This window comes from Delphinapterus leucas, chromosome 3, assembly GCF_059928025.1.
Source record: "Delphinapterus leucas isolate spDelLeu-1000000601 "Yukka" chromosome 3, BTC_Dleu_Yukka2, whole genome shotgun sequence".
NCBI lineage: Eukaryota > Metazoa > Chordata > Mammalia > Artiodactyla > Monodontidae > Delphinapterus > Delphinapterus leucas.
Window position 1 is genome coordinate 77,805,970 of NC_143131.1, and position 14,951 is coordinate 77,820,920.

Sequence of the window (14,951 nt, forward strand, 5' to 3'; positions counted from 1 at the left end):
AGAAAAGACAAATTCCAACATACATGAACTGTTTCCCATCACCACCAAAAAAAAAAAAAAAAAAAAAGTCCACCATTGGTCTCTCCTCACAATCTGTCCAGTTTCAGGGAGCACTTGATTCAGTGGTACAATCTTCCCCCAGTGAACACAGGGCCAGACGACCTGCAGGTTTTGCTTTGATGATCCAGAGAGACATTAACCTTTTCACTGGTTACGTGAAAGGTAAGTAAGTTGTACCGTGCAGTATTTTTCAGTTAATCAAACTTTTTCCCTCACGAAGAATTTAGCTGACCAACTTTGAAAACCGGAGTGCCACTTTCTCAGGCTGTGAAAGGCTGCCCACAATTTGACTGAAATTTCAATCCACTCTTGTGCCTCGCTCAATGCATGTGTATGTGTGGGAGTTGTAAATTGAGGCCTTAACCACCAGAGTTAATCTCTTTTTAAAATCTGTATTAACCTTAATGATTTGAAGTGCACTGTCCAACACTGGGCTATTGAGATGGAAGAAAAAACTACCCTCGACTATCAACAGTTTATTAGGGGCTTAACTGAAGTGACCTACTGTAGTAGACTTCAGCTGAACAAGGCTATAGGCTTTTTGTGGAAAGGGAAAGAATTGAGGGTTTCATTAAAAAGTAATTTGTGCTTTATACTCACTCATTCAAAGAGAGTCTCAATTGCTCTTTATTCACACAGAGCTAATACAGTATCACAATGTTTCTCAATGAATGTGTTGTAACAAAAGAAAAATTTTACATTTTGAAAGGAAAAAACTCTTTGTAACTGCAGTAAGATTGATGGCTACTTAAAAGATTATAGAATCTCTTTTTTCTTGTGCTCATGCTAAATGATAGAATATTGTTATTTAAAATTTTTTGCTTAAACTATGGAAGTTTAACTTTATGTTTTAATCATTAAAAATATTTTAAATATAGGGTAAGGTTGGGCAAATATGAGTTTGTGTTGTTGGACTTGTCTGGGAAAGTGTTCAGAAACCTACTAGGTATCTTATAGCTATAGCCTCATTTATATCGGGTCAAAAAATATTCTTTGCTATCAGTGATTTAAAATATCCCCTCTCCATCCACAACAATCCTAAATGGATGCCTATTTGAGCATCTGAAGACGCACCATTGACTCTACTCCCTTCCCTCAAATTGTTGCTGAACATCTTGTAGAGCCTGACTATGATTATCCACTGAGATATAAAACATATTTTTAAAGTTCTTCTTTGAGCAAGTAGGAGATAAAGTATGCAAATAGCTTATTTGTGATAAGCTCAAATTTCATGATACCCAAATTTCATGATAAAGACCAGGAAGGATCAGTATACATATAAATATTTATCCTTTTCAGAAGTAAAGACTTTTTTAAAAGCTTGGTAGACTATTCAGACATTTCTGTCTTAAAAACATGGTCCTCGGTTTCTGCCACCATCACAAATGTCATAAAGACCACAAAAGGTCCAAGAGTGAGCAAGGTCAAAGACTGAATTATCCTCTTGCCCCTGAATAGTTTAACATCTCTCTTATTCAATTCAGAGCACATTAGATTATAAGGTCAGTGAGGAATGAGGAATCATTATGTCCCTAAAACTAGAAGGAAAAAATGGAGAATCTGTTATTTAGTATTCCCCAAATTAAAGTTCATTTTATCAGATCAAAATTATGTCTCACTGAATCCCTAGGGAAAAGGTGATTCTTAGTCACATTAATTTACCTAGAACCATTACGAAAGAAATATATCTGTTTTTTCCAGCTTCAAGAGAACATGTACTTTAACTTGCTTAGTGGCATATAAGCCAACTGGCTTAATGTAGTTTGCATATTCATGAAGTTTCAAAAGCAATGACAGCTTCTCTCCAAGACAGACAAACATATAATTGCATTTAACTTGTGTAATGGGCAAGTATATAAACTTTTGAAGTAAAGGGGACTTGAATTTTTCTATAAGAAATTATTGTGCCCACTATAAATACCCAGTGATAGTTCTGAACACTTAGGTGTTAGGTGCCCTCTGAGATACTTTTTATTTTAGGATTTTCTCCCTATCTTCAGACGTTTTTAGCCCAACACTGGGTGCTCCCCTACCCCGCAGAAAATCCTGAAGAAAAGTGAAGATATTTCCCATGATGGTGAACATCTTGGCCATGAATTCCTGAATCTACCTGCTGCTGGGAATCAAAGGCTGGCCAGAACCTCTGTAGTGTAAAAGCAGCCCTGAGTTCCCGTTCTGGTCTTTAAGTTAATGTCCAAAGTGAACAACAAAAAAAAAGCAGTTAGTCAACCATTCAGTGTTGACTGTTGGTTCTAATAATGAAAGCAGCATAATAATTTAGAAATAATTGCGTCCAGATTAATTTGATTTTAACCACACCAGAAATAAAATACAAAGTGAATAAACTTAGCATTCACTAATTGTTTAGTACAAGGAGCCAAGTCAGTATATTTGCAAAAAGATTACAAACAATCCTCTCTCCCACTATTTTCAGGTATGCCTATTTTGAAATAATATCTGACAGTTGTTATTATCTTCTTGGTTACAAATGAGTTGATAAAATCCTCTTTAAAGAAACTGTAAACTCTCAACATTTTTACTTTTATCATACAGTAAATAGTCATTCAATACTATGCAAACATTAAAAAATTTTAAGTATTGCCATTTTTGAACAGACATCTGCTATTTTAGTTTTAAGGCATGTGAGCTTTTAATTAGGTTTTGATTCTGTTCCATGAATTAAGGGCAGCAGTGATCATGTAATGGGTTTGCAAGCCCTTATATGGTAGGAAAAATACATTTCTCCCCTTCAAATAAGTTAGCTGCCCTTTAAGGGTCAACTTGCTGGCCATTCACAGTGGTAAGCATATTTCCACAAATAATAAGTGGATACTTTCTTTCAGGAACAGGGAAATCTGCACAAAATTGGTCAAATCAGTCCTATTTATTAGCCACCTTGAGATGGACAATTTAAGGAATTGCATAAATACCCCCCGAAGCCTATGAAATTAAAGAATAAGTGAATGCTCACATAGTTGCAAATTCAAAACAATAATTTAATGCTGGTAATTGATGAAATAATTAATTAATCAACATGTCACAGAAACAGCAATATCCAAATCAGGAAGCTTTAAGACATCATACTGAGTTTGGCATTTTTACAGGCCTGCTTCTTGGTTAAAAAAAAATTTAGAACAATGTAGATGTTGAGTTTAGATCCAGAATGATCTCTGGGATGTGCTAGGGAATTTGGACAGCTGAGGAATTGTATCAGCAACCCAAATACCAACAGTTCATACCAAGGAATTGAGTATTATGTATCTAAACTTTTCAGTGAACTATGCAACAGATTTCATGCATGTTTGAATTATTAGTGTTGATGCTACAATATCATCTGAGGGAAGCTGATACTGTCTAAGAGAAAAAGATACAGCATTACTACCCCAAAATGCCAAAATGATGAAACCTGGAAGAAATATAACCACTACGCTGACTAAACCTTGGAGAAGGCAACAATTCAAAAGTTGTTTCCCTTTTTATTGTTTACTTGTTAACATGTTACCCTTCTTTTAAAAAGCAGAGACAGTATAAAAATCAGGTGGATAGCAAATCTTTGTAAGATCAACAAACTTTGTATTATTTACTCTGATGATCGAGTCAGGTGAAATGAAAAGTTCAGTCATCAAATGGTGTACACCTTGCATGCTGCTTGATATAGACTCTTACAAAGGGAAAACTGCATCGGCTCTTACCTGTGACATCAGCGGCCATTAACCCTTCTGCTCTGATCACTTTCACCTGGAGGAATCCCACATCTTTCAGGTTGTGAAATATCCGCAATAGGCTCTGAAAGAACCCAACATCAGTATTAGAAAAGAAAGGTCATAAAGGGTCTCAAAGAGTGCGCTGAGGAAACATTGTTACAGTTGATCTCAGGATGCTGCTTAAGTTATCAAAGGGATATTTGTGTTTCTTCAGTACAGATGACCTTTCCACCATCAAGAATGCATACACACACACACACACACACACACACACACGCACACACACATTTATGTAGATAATTGTTGCTATATAAGTAGATTTTTTGAAAGAGTAAAAATACCACAACATTTCTCCCCCGTAATTAGCAGTAGATGATGAACAATAAATTATAAAATACGACATGTCTGCATTCTTCCATCAGTCTCCTTTACCAAAGCGCTCCAAGAAATCTTTTATCTGTGGGCATGATCATTTGTAGACTATTGATTCTTAATACTGAATCTTAAGTTGTTGGTTAAGTAACACACTTCAGACTTTGGGAATAAGAAAGACAACATTAAATTAATTATTTTTCTACTCTTTTCTTCTTGGGCAGCTTTGCAAATGGTAGGTGCTAGATAAGGGTTAAATTATTTAAGACTATTTTCTAATATTTGATTCAAAAGACGTATTTCTACCACACACCTTTTAGGTGTTTTTAAAATTTATTTGTTTTATTTTTGCCTTCGAAAATAAATCAAGTTGATTAAAAAATAAATTCAAAAGGGATGAGTAATTTTTCTTAAATTTGTAATTTTGTTTTTTATTGTAGTAGGTATAGAAGTATACAAATTTTGATAGAAGAATCAGATCCAAATGCTGAAACCTATTTAATTTCATAAATTAATAATGGTAGCGTTTGAATAAGCGTATACCAGAAGGAATTAAAAGAGGGATAGCAATAACTCAGAACTCTAATTAACAGACACAAATAGAGAGTAAAATCAACCTATAGAACATGATATGCATTTGTTCATTTATGCTTCATTGCACCTTTCTCGTGACAAGATCAGCACTTTTATTCAGTAAATCAAAGATGCTTCTTTATCATAATCGTTAAAATGCTTTAAAACCGGGAGCATAACATAGTTTTACCTAATAAAGTTATCTATTAAAATGTTACTACGGAACATTCCCATCTTTGCATTGAGAATGTGAGAAGACTGACCCCATGTGACTAGTCATTGTTTACACTGATGCTCTGACCTTGGCACACTGAGAGGAGGAGACGCAGACAGACGTGTAATCTCAGAGCCTAACTTTTAAAAAAGAGTGTTTAGCACAAGGATTAGCTCTTAATCTTTTATTGTTTTTAAACAGTTGTTTATCACCCAAACTGTGTTGAAACTACGCCGGTGACAGGGTTCAATAAAAATGCACTTCTCTCTCCATTTACATTCCTGTAAATTAAGGGTTTAGAAGTGGAAACTTTAGACTGCAGTATTATAATTCAGAGATTTGTAGGCATGTTGTCTTCCTAAGGTGGTAATGATCAGGTGTGGGAAGCTGCTTCTTATCTCAGAGCTTACTGAGTGCTACAGACCAGGTAAGTCTCCTAATCTAACGATGGAGAAGAGTTTTAGCAAAAAGTTCCTGTCCTTTAATTTTTAGGAGCAATTTAAACTAAGTTTCACTGTGACTAAAACAAATATCTTCAGTCAGAGAATCGTTTTCATACTGGTAACCTCATTGCAGAGTCACACTGCTTCTGGTGCTTCAGCTCCGAAGTTCTGCTTTCCATGTGGAGGGGTAATTATTATTTGAAGGTTTCATTTCCTCGAGTCAGCTGACGCTCAGTAATTTATTGCAAACTTCAACTGCTTAGGCCAGTAACACATGGATTATAATAAGAACATCAAAAAACAGAAAAGCAAAAAATGTAAATATATCCGTTTAAAAATATAACTTTAAGGAATGCTTCATCAAGAGGTATTCCTGCCTTGTTATTTATGGTTATTTTAGAAGGCCTCAAAACCTGAATGGCTTCTGAAGCCAGAAATTTCCATAGCAGAGGAATCTATGATTTGCTGTGCATCCTTTCAGCCCTCAGTAGATGGGAAAAGATTGAAAGGCTCTGGAGAGGAGTCCTCTTTATTTTTTTAATGAAAGGCTGTATAATATATTTTCTCTATGGCTGCAGCAGCTGTCAGGGAGAGCATCTCAGTTCAGCTCTATTACGGGAGAGGCAATACCCCGTCCTATGGCATCGAGATGCTCTGAGGGGCCAGAGCTGATTGACAGCTTGTCACCGTGACGTCTTATTCCATCTCTGTTATGGAGAAAATTAATGTCACACCACCAGGCTTATGACTCGCTGTCATCTTAGAACCGCTCACCTTTTATCAATGCTCTAAATAACATTTCAAGCCTATCGTCTCACGGTGGACAATCCGGTCAAGGGACATTAAATCAGATGACTGTGAAATGTCATAATAAAAATGGAATGCTAACAACTTCTTCTCTAAACTAGCTCCTCTGGTTTTTAAACTGTGACAAGGGGGAGCAAGGGTTCAGCATCCCCATTCTGAAAAGGTCATACAATCGCTCTTGGTCTACTACCCATTACTACCCGCCCCCTGTTGACCTTCCCTGCTTCCCCACCACCCGCCCCGCAAAAAGAAGAAAAAAAAAAGAAAAATGGAATTAGCCATCTTTTCAGAATGGGGTGATCAAATAATGGCACACACAGTAACGTCTGTTTAATCTGTGGGGCTTCAACGCTTTGCAATGAACAGCTGAATGACAGCAACGGAGAACCTTTTCAGGGCTGTTTCTTATGAGAGTGGGGCAATCCACTTACTCTCCTCACCAGAACCAGAGCGAAATCAAATTCTTAGGTTGAACCTACACTTAAAAAAAATAAATACCCAAGTTCTCACAGGAAAACATATGTATAATTCTCCAAATAAACTCTTTTATATTGTATGTTTCTCCAAAACAAGTGATATTTCAAACATCATACAGTATTCATTCATTTTATAATCTATAGAATAAAAAGGAAACACTCTGAAACCCTAAATCATAGATCTTTGTCCTTGCGTTGCTATGAGTAATCATAATGCATGTGCTATATTGCATACGCTAGCTTCTTAGCAAATATGATTCTAAAGGGAGATACAGGCCTATGCTTGAAATTCAGGGCTTAAAAAAAAGTATATTTAAACTTGGTTCACTTTTTAGTATATTGAGCAGAATATAATCTGAGAATTAGCTGGGACATCCACATAATATTTTACATTTTACTGAAATAATAACTAATATTTGAAAGTAGGTATAGAAACAAATACTCAAATTCTAAATGGAAATGGCTGATTTAAGGAATCCCTTACAGCAAAAAGAAAAAAAAATAATAGTAATTGGATCATTTCTAATTACCTAGCCCGTAGTATCATTCTAATATATGGGATAGTATCAAATATTAATCCATCAAATACAATATTATAATACCTAGAATCATTTTTATATTAATATATGAATTAATTTCTTTAAAATTGTTTTAATTCATGAGTCTCACTTCTGTGAACAGGAGAATATGTCTTGGTGGGTACCAAAATGTGAAATAATTTTCACAACTGCAATTATATATTAGAAGAGGCCACACAATACCTTTGACTCTTAGGTGGTTTAAAAATATATACTATTTAGCCTTGCTAAGTCACCTCTATTAAACTGTTTATGATAACACCATTGGTGGATGAGTTGTACAAGCATTAGCAGACAGCTGATTCAGTGGAGATAGCCAGAATAAATTTGCTGAAGCACACATCCTGCTAATCTGTTTGAAGAATATTGTAGAGCATTAGTACCAGCACTTCATGTTATCTGCACAGCCTGATAAGGTACGTCTTTATTAAATTCAGTTATTGGAAGGATGTCAGTCAGCAAATAGGAATATTTTTAAATCTAAAAAAAAAAAAGAAAATTAAGCGGTTCTTTGTTAGTCAGAGCTTGGTTTCATGACTGAGTGTCTAGAGGAGCCTTCTAAACACCTGGCAGCATTGTACAATACAAGCTTTGTAATTTTAAGTGCAAAAGCTTTTCTTTTTTCTTCCAGCTTCACGGGTACCCAGACATTGACTTTCTCCAGGCTTCACTAAGAGAGAACAATGGAGTAAGAGCTCCCCTCTCTGTTGATTCAAGAAAACTACATGGTGAGAAATGCAGACCGTGAGGATGCTGGGAAATAGGTAGATTTGGTTGTGAATGTTTGGGTTTGATAAAATTTGAGAAGGGTACTTATTTTAGTGACTCAGTATGCCGCCCTATCACTCTACATCTGATCGGAAGGTAAGAAAGCTTCCTTTTCATTATATTTCACATTCGATTTTTAAAAATTAAAGGAATGAAGTGAGGCTTTTCTAAGCAGTTGAAAGGAAAAGTTATTTCTGTGAATATCCTCCAGTAACCAACCTACTAATTAAAAAGTAGGTGCAGTTAACTCCATTTCAAATTTGTAAAGACAAGGAAATCTTAATTCCAACGACAAATAATCAATGAACTCATTTTAAAGTATTATATAAACTCAACTTTCCATTACAGGAAGTTTCCCTGCATGATAATTTTGTGGTGTGATAAAATTACTGAGGAGAATCTCAGAATCTAGAACTTGCTCTGGAAGAGAGTCGAGAGAAGACCAGATGTCTAGATATCCATGGGTACCCCAAGTGCTTCTGCAAAGATATCCACGGTATTTGCATCTGCCTAGCCTTCTGCTTCTGCTGATTCATCTGTCAGACAGCTTTGCAGATGTACTTCTATCACTCCATGTAAATTATTTACAACCTCTTCTAGTCACCCATGACCCTGAAGGAGGAGGCTTACATACGTACATATCTCTTTAATATTTCCTCGCGTTCTTTTGGGTCCTCCAGGGAGTTGATGGAGAGGTCAGAGATGCTGACTGTGGCCGAAGCTGTCAGGGTGACCAGCAACACCAGGTGCCCCTCCCCTTCCTCCAGCTGCAATTCTAGCTTGTGTGTCTGTTCCCTACTGAGAGCCGACAGGTCGATCTGGCACCTAAAAAGAAATGTTTTGAATTAGCAAAAGGCTTTTTTTTTTTTTTTTTGCCACATCAAACAGTGGAGGTGCAGGCTGCTCAGAGCTATGTGAAAAATAAATCAATGGAAATACCATTTGGACCACTGGAAGCATATGTATTTCATGTCAGCTGACTTCACAAAATTCAGACTCTGATTATTTTAGTATCTAATTGCTTATTTCTTGTAAGATGCAAAAAATGTGCTTTTCTGATTTGATTATTACCCACTATCACCATATTTATAAATCAGTAGGGGCTTTCAGTCCCTAGATGGCCCAGATCAGTGGGGCTTTGCTTACAGAGAGACTAACATGAGCTGTCTAAAGAGGCAAACTACCAAGAGTGAATTTTTATGTCACTCTAAAACAATAGGTGTTTTGCCCTCGTTCTGAAATGTTATTAAGCAGAGAATAGACCATTTACTATGATGATGCCATATGTTTTACATTTTTAAAACCATGCCAATTTATTCACAGAACACTGCATAAATCTAAGTTAACAAACAAACAAATCCTCTGAAAACATTATAGCTGAAGTGTTACGTACAAGAGTTGCCTGAAGAGAGACTTTGTAATAGTATGGCAACCCATGCTCGATATATCACCTCCTCAGAGCTGAACACTTTGCAGACTCTTTTCATAAAAATGTCAATTGATTTGGAAGAGAAAGATACTGTGGTGACCAAAATCACAAGGGCAATAAACAGAGAGAAAGGGGGCAGACATGAATAAAAGACATTTGAAACAGGAAATAGCCAATTATAAGAATAGATGTGGTATCGTCATAAACAAGGGGTGGTCAGCTATTAGGGACAGATTAAATTTTTGCCCCTTCTTATTCTTCACTCTATTTATTGTTTATTATTTTGCTTTTAAGTTAAACATCTGTGAATAGGGCCTCAAAGCTTATGGTTGAGTTCAAACATCTTTAGTGAGAGTGATTTTAGAAACTGAATCAAAGTTTGACATTTATGTTTTATTTTTGCCTATCAAAAATGACATGAAAGATAGCCAGACTAGGAACAATTGAGAGAAAGAGGAATATAGATGCAAGAAATGAAGAAGAATAGAAACGTCCTGGTCAGTGATAGAAAATCTGCATGCACTAAATGCTAACTATCGAGACAGCAGGAAATTAGGGTCTGTACTAAGTCAGGAAAACATCTTCCTAAAGTTAGGATGTATATCAAGTAACCTCACTGTTTCTGCAAACACAATATCCATTTCAAAATACTCTCATGCTGTCCCCTTAGATTCTAAATGATGAAAAAACAGATCAAATGCCTTATTTAATATTCAAATTTTAATTGGAATTAGTTCTTAATAATACCTGGAACAAATTTAGGGTTAAAAAATGCAATGGTGAAGAACAGCTAATCAAATGCATTCTCTAATAAAAAGGAGAAACATGAATATGATTTTCTACAGATCTTTCCAGCATCTGGCACAGTGCCTAACCTATAATTTGTTGAATGTGAATGAATCTTTGGACTAGATTGAGAGTATAACACTGGAGAATTGAACAGGGATGACAGTTCAGATAGTACTTTTGGTTAGTTAACTTGGGACCAAGAAAGGTATTTCACTCGCTCTGATCATGCATTTCCAGTCCTGCTCATGCCCTATTCCTATGTATGATACTGCATCACTCTTAAAACACACTGAAACCTTCTGGAGGATTTCCTTTTATGCCTATTACCATTAAGTGCTGGTCATTTAGGTGTTGGCCTTCCTCCTCTTTTATATAGATTAGAGTCATTGCACTTAATTCTTTAGAGTTGGGGAAGGTGTTCTAAAGATGCAGTCCAGGAACTGCAAACTGGCCACTCTCAGATCAAAGCTGGTCCATAGATTTGTTGTTTTTATTGTGCTAAAAACGTTTTGAATTTAAATAACTTTAAAGAGAGAGCAAATGTCCTCTGAGTTATTGTCCCCAATACTGTCTAACTTACAGCTGGACTATTTCACTTAATTCTGTACCCAGTGCCAATAGGCATAAGGATTTGTGATCCTCAAAGTCTCCTTAATTTACCAATGAGGAAACTGAGGGCCAGAGAAGTCACATGAATCAATGGAGATACACAGTTAGTTATTAGCAGAGCCAGACCTGAACCTAGCACTCTGGAATCTAAGATCTAGGCTTTTTCCTTAACCAGTCTGTCATTGCTGTAATTGTGCATCCTGGAGGAATGTGCTATGTGAGGCAGCTCTTAAATGGGGTGATATCCAGACTTGTTTTTTTGTTGTTTTGTCTTGTTTTGTTTTTGCGGTACGCGGGCCTCTCACTGCTGTGGCCTCTCCCGCTGTGGAGCACAGGCTCCGGACGCGCAGGCTCAGCGGCCACAGCTCACGGGCCCAGCCGCTCCGCGGCACGTGGGATCCTCCCGGGCTGGGGCACGAACCCGCATCCCCTGCATCGACAGGCGGACTCCCAACCACTGCGCCACCTGGGAAACCCCTCCAGACTTGTTTTGAACAGGACACATTAACTCCGGTTTCAAGTACAGAAGCGTGTTATTTTTATGCTTTAAAAATATGTATGAACTAGGAAGAATGCTGTAAGTAATTGCTCTTAGAAGACGATAAACTAAGAAAAAATTACAAATTGAATTTTAAAAGCTATGGAACTAAAAAAATTTAAATTACCATTGTACATCTATAGGAAGGATTATACCTTTCTGCTGCAACTAAATTTTCAATATTGGGTACACTCGTAGAAACAGTCCCAGGTTCTGTCCTATATTTAATGGTTCAGAATTTTGACTATAATCATTCTAATATAGAAAATGCCTATGTATACAAATATTTTGAAAAGAGAGCATTAATGAATTCAAGATGCTTTTTGCTAGTTGAGGTTACTCAGATCTCCTATTCATCTAAAAACTCTGCTGAGGAGTAATCCTCAGATGCCATTTAAAGCAAAATGTCACCTGATAACCAAGCAAAATTGTCCTATTAACTTCAGGATAAAGTCAGCATTACAGCATCACTGATATCTGCATTAAATGGGTATCGGATCAGATTATTGCTGGAATTTGGTGGAGAAAAAGCTTTTGCTATTCCTTTGTTGTTATTGAATAAATATGAACAAAGATGGAACTCCTGCAACATACTGTATTGCAAAGTGAATTCAGGACTAATTACTAGGGGCCAGTGCTATGGTTTGAATGTTTGTGTACTCTCCAAAATTCATATGTTGAAACCTAGTGCCCAATGTGATGATATTAAGAAGTGGGGTGGTTGGGAAGTGATTAGGTCATGAGAGTGGAGCCCTCATGAATGGGATTAGTGCCCTTATAAAAAAAGGCACAAGAGAGATCCCTCACCCCTTCTGTCATGTGAGGACACAGAAGAAAACAGCAGTTTATGAACCATGAAACCAGACACCAAATCTGCTTTTGTCTTGATCTTGGACTTCTCAACCCCCAGAACTGTGAAAAATAAATTTCTGTTGAATTCCATCCACCCAGTCTATGGTGTTCGGTTATAGCAGTCCAACAGGCAGATTCACCCGTACCTGGCTTACCTGTACTATTATGTTCTCAACAAAGGAAGGATTCACTATAGTTTGGTTACAGAAATACTAGGTGATCATTCAGATGGTTCAGAATAAGCAAAAATTGATGGTTTTATATTGTTATGAAAATGAAAAGGCAAATTTTTAAAAGTATTGAAGCAAGTTCATGAACTCCAAAAATATATACACAGACACATTCACAGGGGAAAGAGCCCGAGACTGGGCATCAGATTCCCTTGGTTCTAGCCTTCCATCTGTCACTAATTAGTTGGATGACTTTTCCAAGACAACTTAGCCCCTGGAATTCCAGGTTTCTCATCTGTGATATGAGGGAATTGAACTAGATGAACTTCAAATTCTCAAAAACCTCAAATTCCACAATTTATTATAACTCTATCCATGTTTACCCTTATTTACATCTTCCTTTCTTTGCAATTCCACAGACCAATAAAATGGTAAGAGAACAAATTCATCTTACAGGCAATGAAATATTATTCCTCAGATGTATTACGCCTCTACCCTGCTGAAAAAAGTCTGAATGCTGGTGCCAGAAGGCAGACAATCTAACCTAATATCAAATTGTCTTCTAAGGAGCACTGGGAGGGGGTGCATCCAGGTCACCATGCATGGAGTGAAAAAGGGAGTGTGGATTCTCCTCTTTTGTTCAAAGAACAGCTCCCCTTACATCTGCTTTATATCTGGGTTCCACAAGGAACTCCTGGGTCCTCAGCTGCCTGCTTTGCCTCAGCCTCGACTTTGGCTGGGTCTTTCCAAGGGGCTGGTCTTCATCCTACCACTGTGACCATACAGCTGGGCTTGAGTCCTCATAGGTCTTCCACCTGGGGCTGGCCTAGGACTGTCCTAACTTTCACTTGCCCAAATGGGCTGAGCACTCTGCTTGGCTGCCACTGTGCATCTAGGCCCAACTGCCACATGCCCCAAATTTCTGGCTTCTAAGGCCACTTCTGCACTTGGATATAAAGCCACACCGTGGAGTATGGGATCTGGCTTCCTGATCAACTGCCAAAGAAACCAGATGAAACAATGCAGAAGTTTTCTCCTTATGGGGTGAACTTAGATCAATGGCATAGGTGATGGGAAGATAACTCCCCATGCCTTCCACCCTCTCACAAACCATTCCAAAGCAGGATTCTCCATATTGCCTATCCACATGTGGCCAAGTGGGCACACCTGCTGGGCAACCACTGTGTCTCTGAAACACAGGGAACATGGCCAGCCCAGTAACTTATCACCGTGCATTACTTCCTAGTCTTCCCTGCCTCATGTTCTTTCTCTCTCACTCTCAGGACCTGGGATTGTACCTCCCAATTAAGTATCAGCACCTAATCCCTGCCTCAAGCTCCGTTTCCTAGGGAACCTGGTCGAAGGCAAAAATTATTGGTACCATTTAATCCCCACAGTTACAGATGTCCAAAACCCAAACCTGACCATGTCCCACTCCTGGCTCCCCACCACCTATAAAATATCCTTAGTAAGGCAATGGGGCACTCCACAACCTACCATCAGCTTGGGTGTCATTTGTTGACTTACACTTACTACTTAAGTAATTCCTGACAGCTAATTCTCCCATCATCCATGCTAGGGCTCACCTGTTTCTTTGTGTTTGCATGAAGCAACCCCTCTGCCTGAGATGATGTATCTACCTATGTTTGCTTGGCTAATTTTTAACTAATTCTCACTGAGATGTCTTTTCCTGTCAATCTCCGGATACACCTCAAGGGCAGGCACCTAGCATAGAGCTGGAATATAGTTGGTGCTCTGTAAGTATTAAAGTACTTATGGATGAGGAGACAGAGGTTCAGAAAGGTGACAGTGGCAGAGCCAGGATTAGCATGTAATGTGCTCATGCTACCATTTCTATATTGTCTTCCCAGAGAGTGGGTTGATTTCTTTCCAACACTCACTCATTCACTCATTCATTAACTATTTATTAAGTGCACTGTGTGTCAGGCCTCTGTTAAATTTGGGGGATTCAGCCCTTTCTAAGCCTTCTGGTTTCTCACATCCTTATTTCCGGAACTACCGCAGACCTAGTGTGTTGCTTTTAGCGAAGTCATTCGGCTTCAGAGTTCGCATCAGGGGTTCAGAACACCAAAGTTTTCACAAAGCTGAGTTATTCATTAGTATTGTGATATCAAGCAAGTTACAAACTTTTTGTGCATCAGCTTTCCTCGTTTATGCCTTCTCTTTGCATAGAATTGTAAAAACACAGGAATAACAGATGAAAAACTACTTTGAAAAGATGAAAGTACTATGTAACTATAATATGTAGTTTTATTATCTCATATGCCTTAGTTTGATATTGTACAATTTTAAAACGTACTGTCTGTTCCGAACTCATCAGTCAGTCAATCATTCATCAATAGAAGAATCAAAAGAGACTCAAAACTGAGATTGGAGAGCTATTTTCTTACATTCCACAAATGGGGAAACTGAGGCTCAGAGGAATTAAGTGATGGCAAGACTTCACATTTACTGACTTCCATAGCAAAGCTTGAAATTCTTTGCACCTTTTAAAAACTATATGCATTACTTAGTCACATGAAAGGAATATATCACATTTATTTGGTGA

General features: G+C 37.6%; 1 protein-coding gene across 16 annotated transcripts in view; it reads right to left on the reverse strand.

Moving 5' to 3' along the window:
- Nucleotides 1-14,951, reverse strand: part of MCTP1 (multiple C2 and transmembrane domain containing 1) — a 357,505-nt gene that overhangs the window by 184,442 nt on the left and 158,112 nt on the right. For all 16 annotated transcript variants that reach the window (XR_016392454.1, XM_089908374.1, XM_089908376.1 and 13 more), the window contains 2 exons: nt 8,634-8,820; nt 3,753-3,846 (listed from right to left, as the gene is read on the reverse strand). Coding sequence is in view for 15 of the 16 variants with exons in the window: in XM_089908374.1 (XP_089764500.1) it covers nt 3,753-3,846; nt 8,634-8,820 (281 nt within the window). In the remaining variant the exon portion in view is untranslated. The remainder of the gene's footprint in view (nt 1-3,752; nt 3,847-8,633; nt 8,821-14,951) is intronic.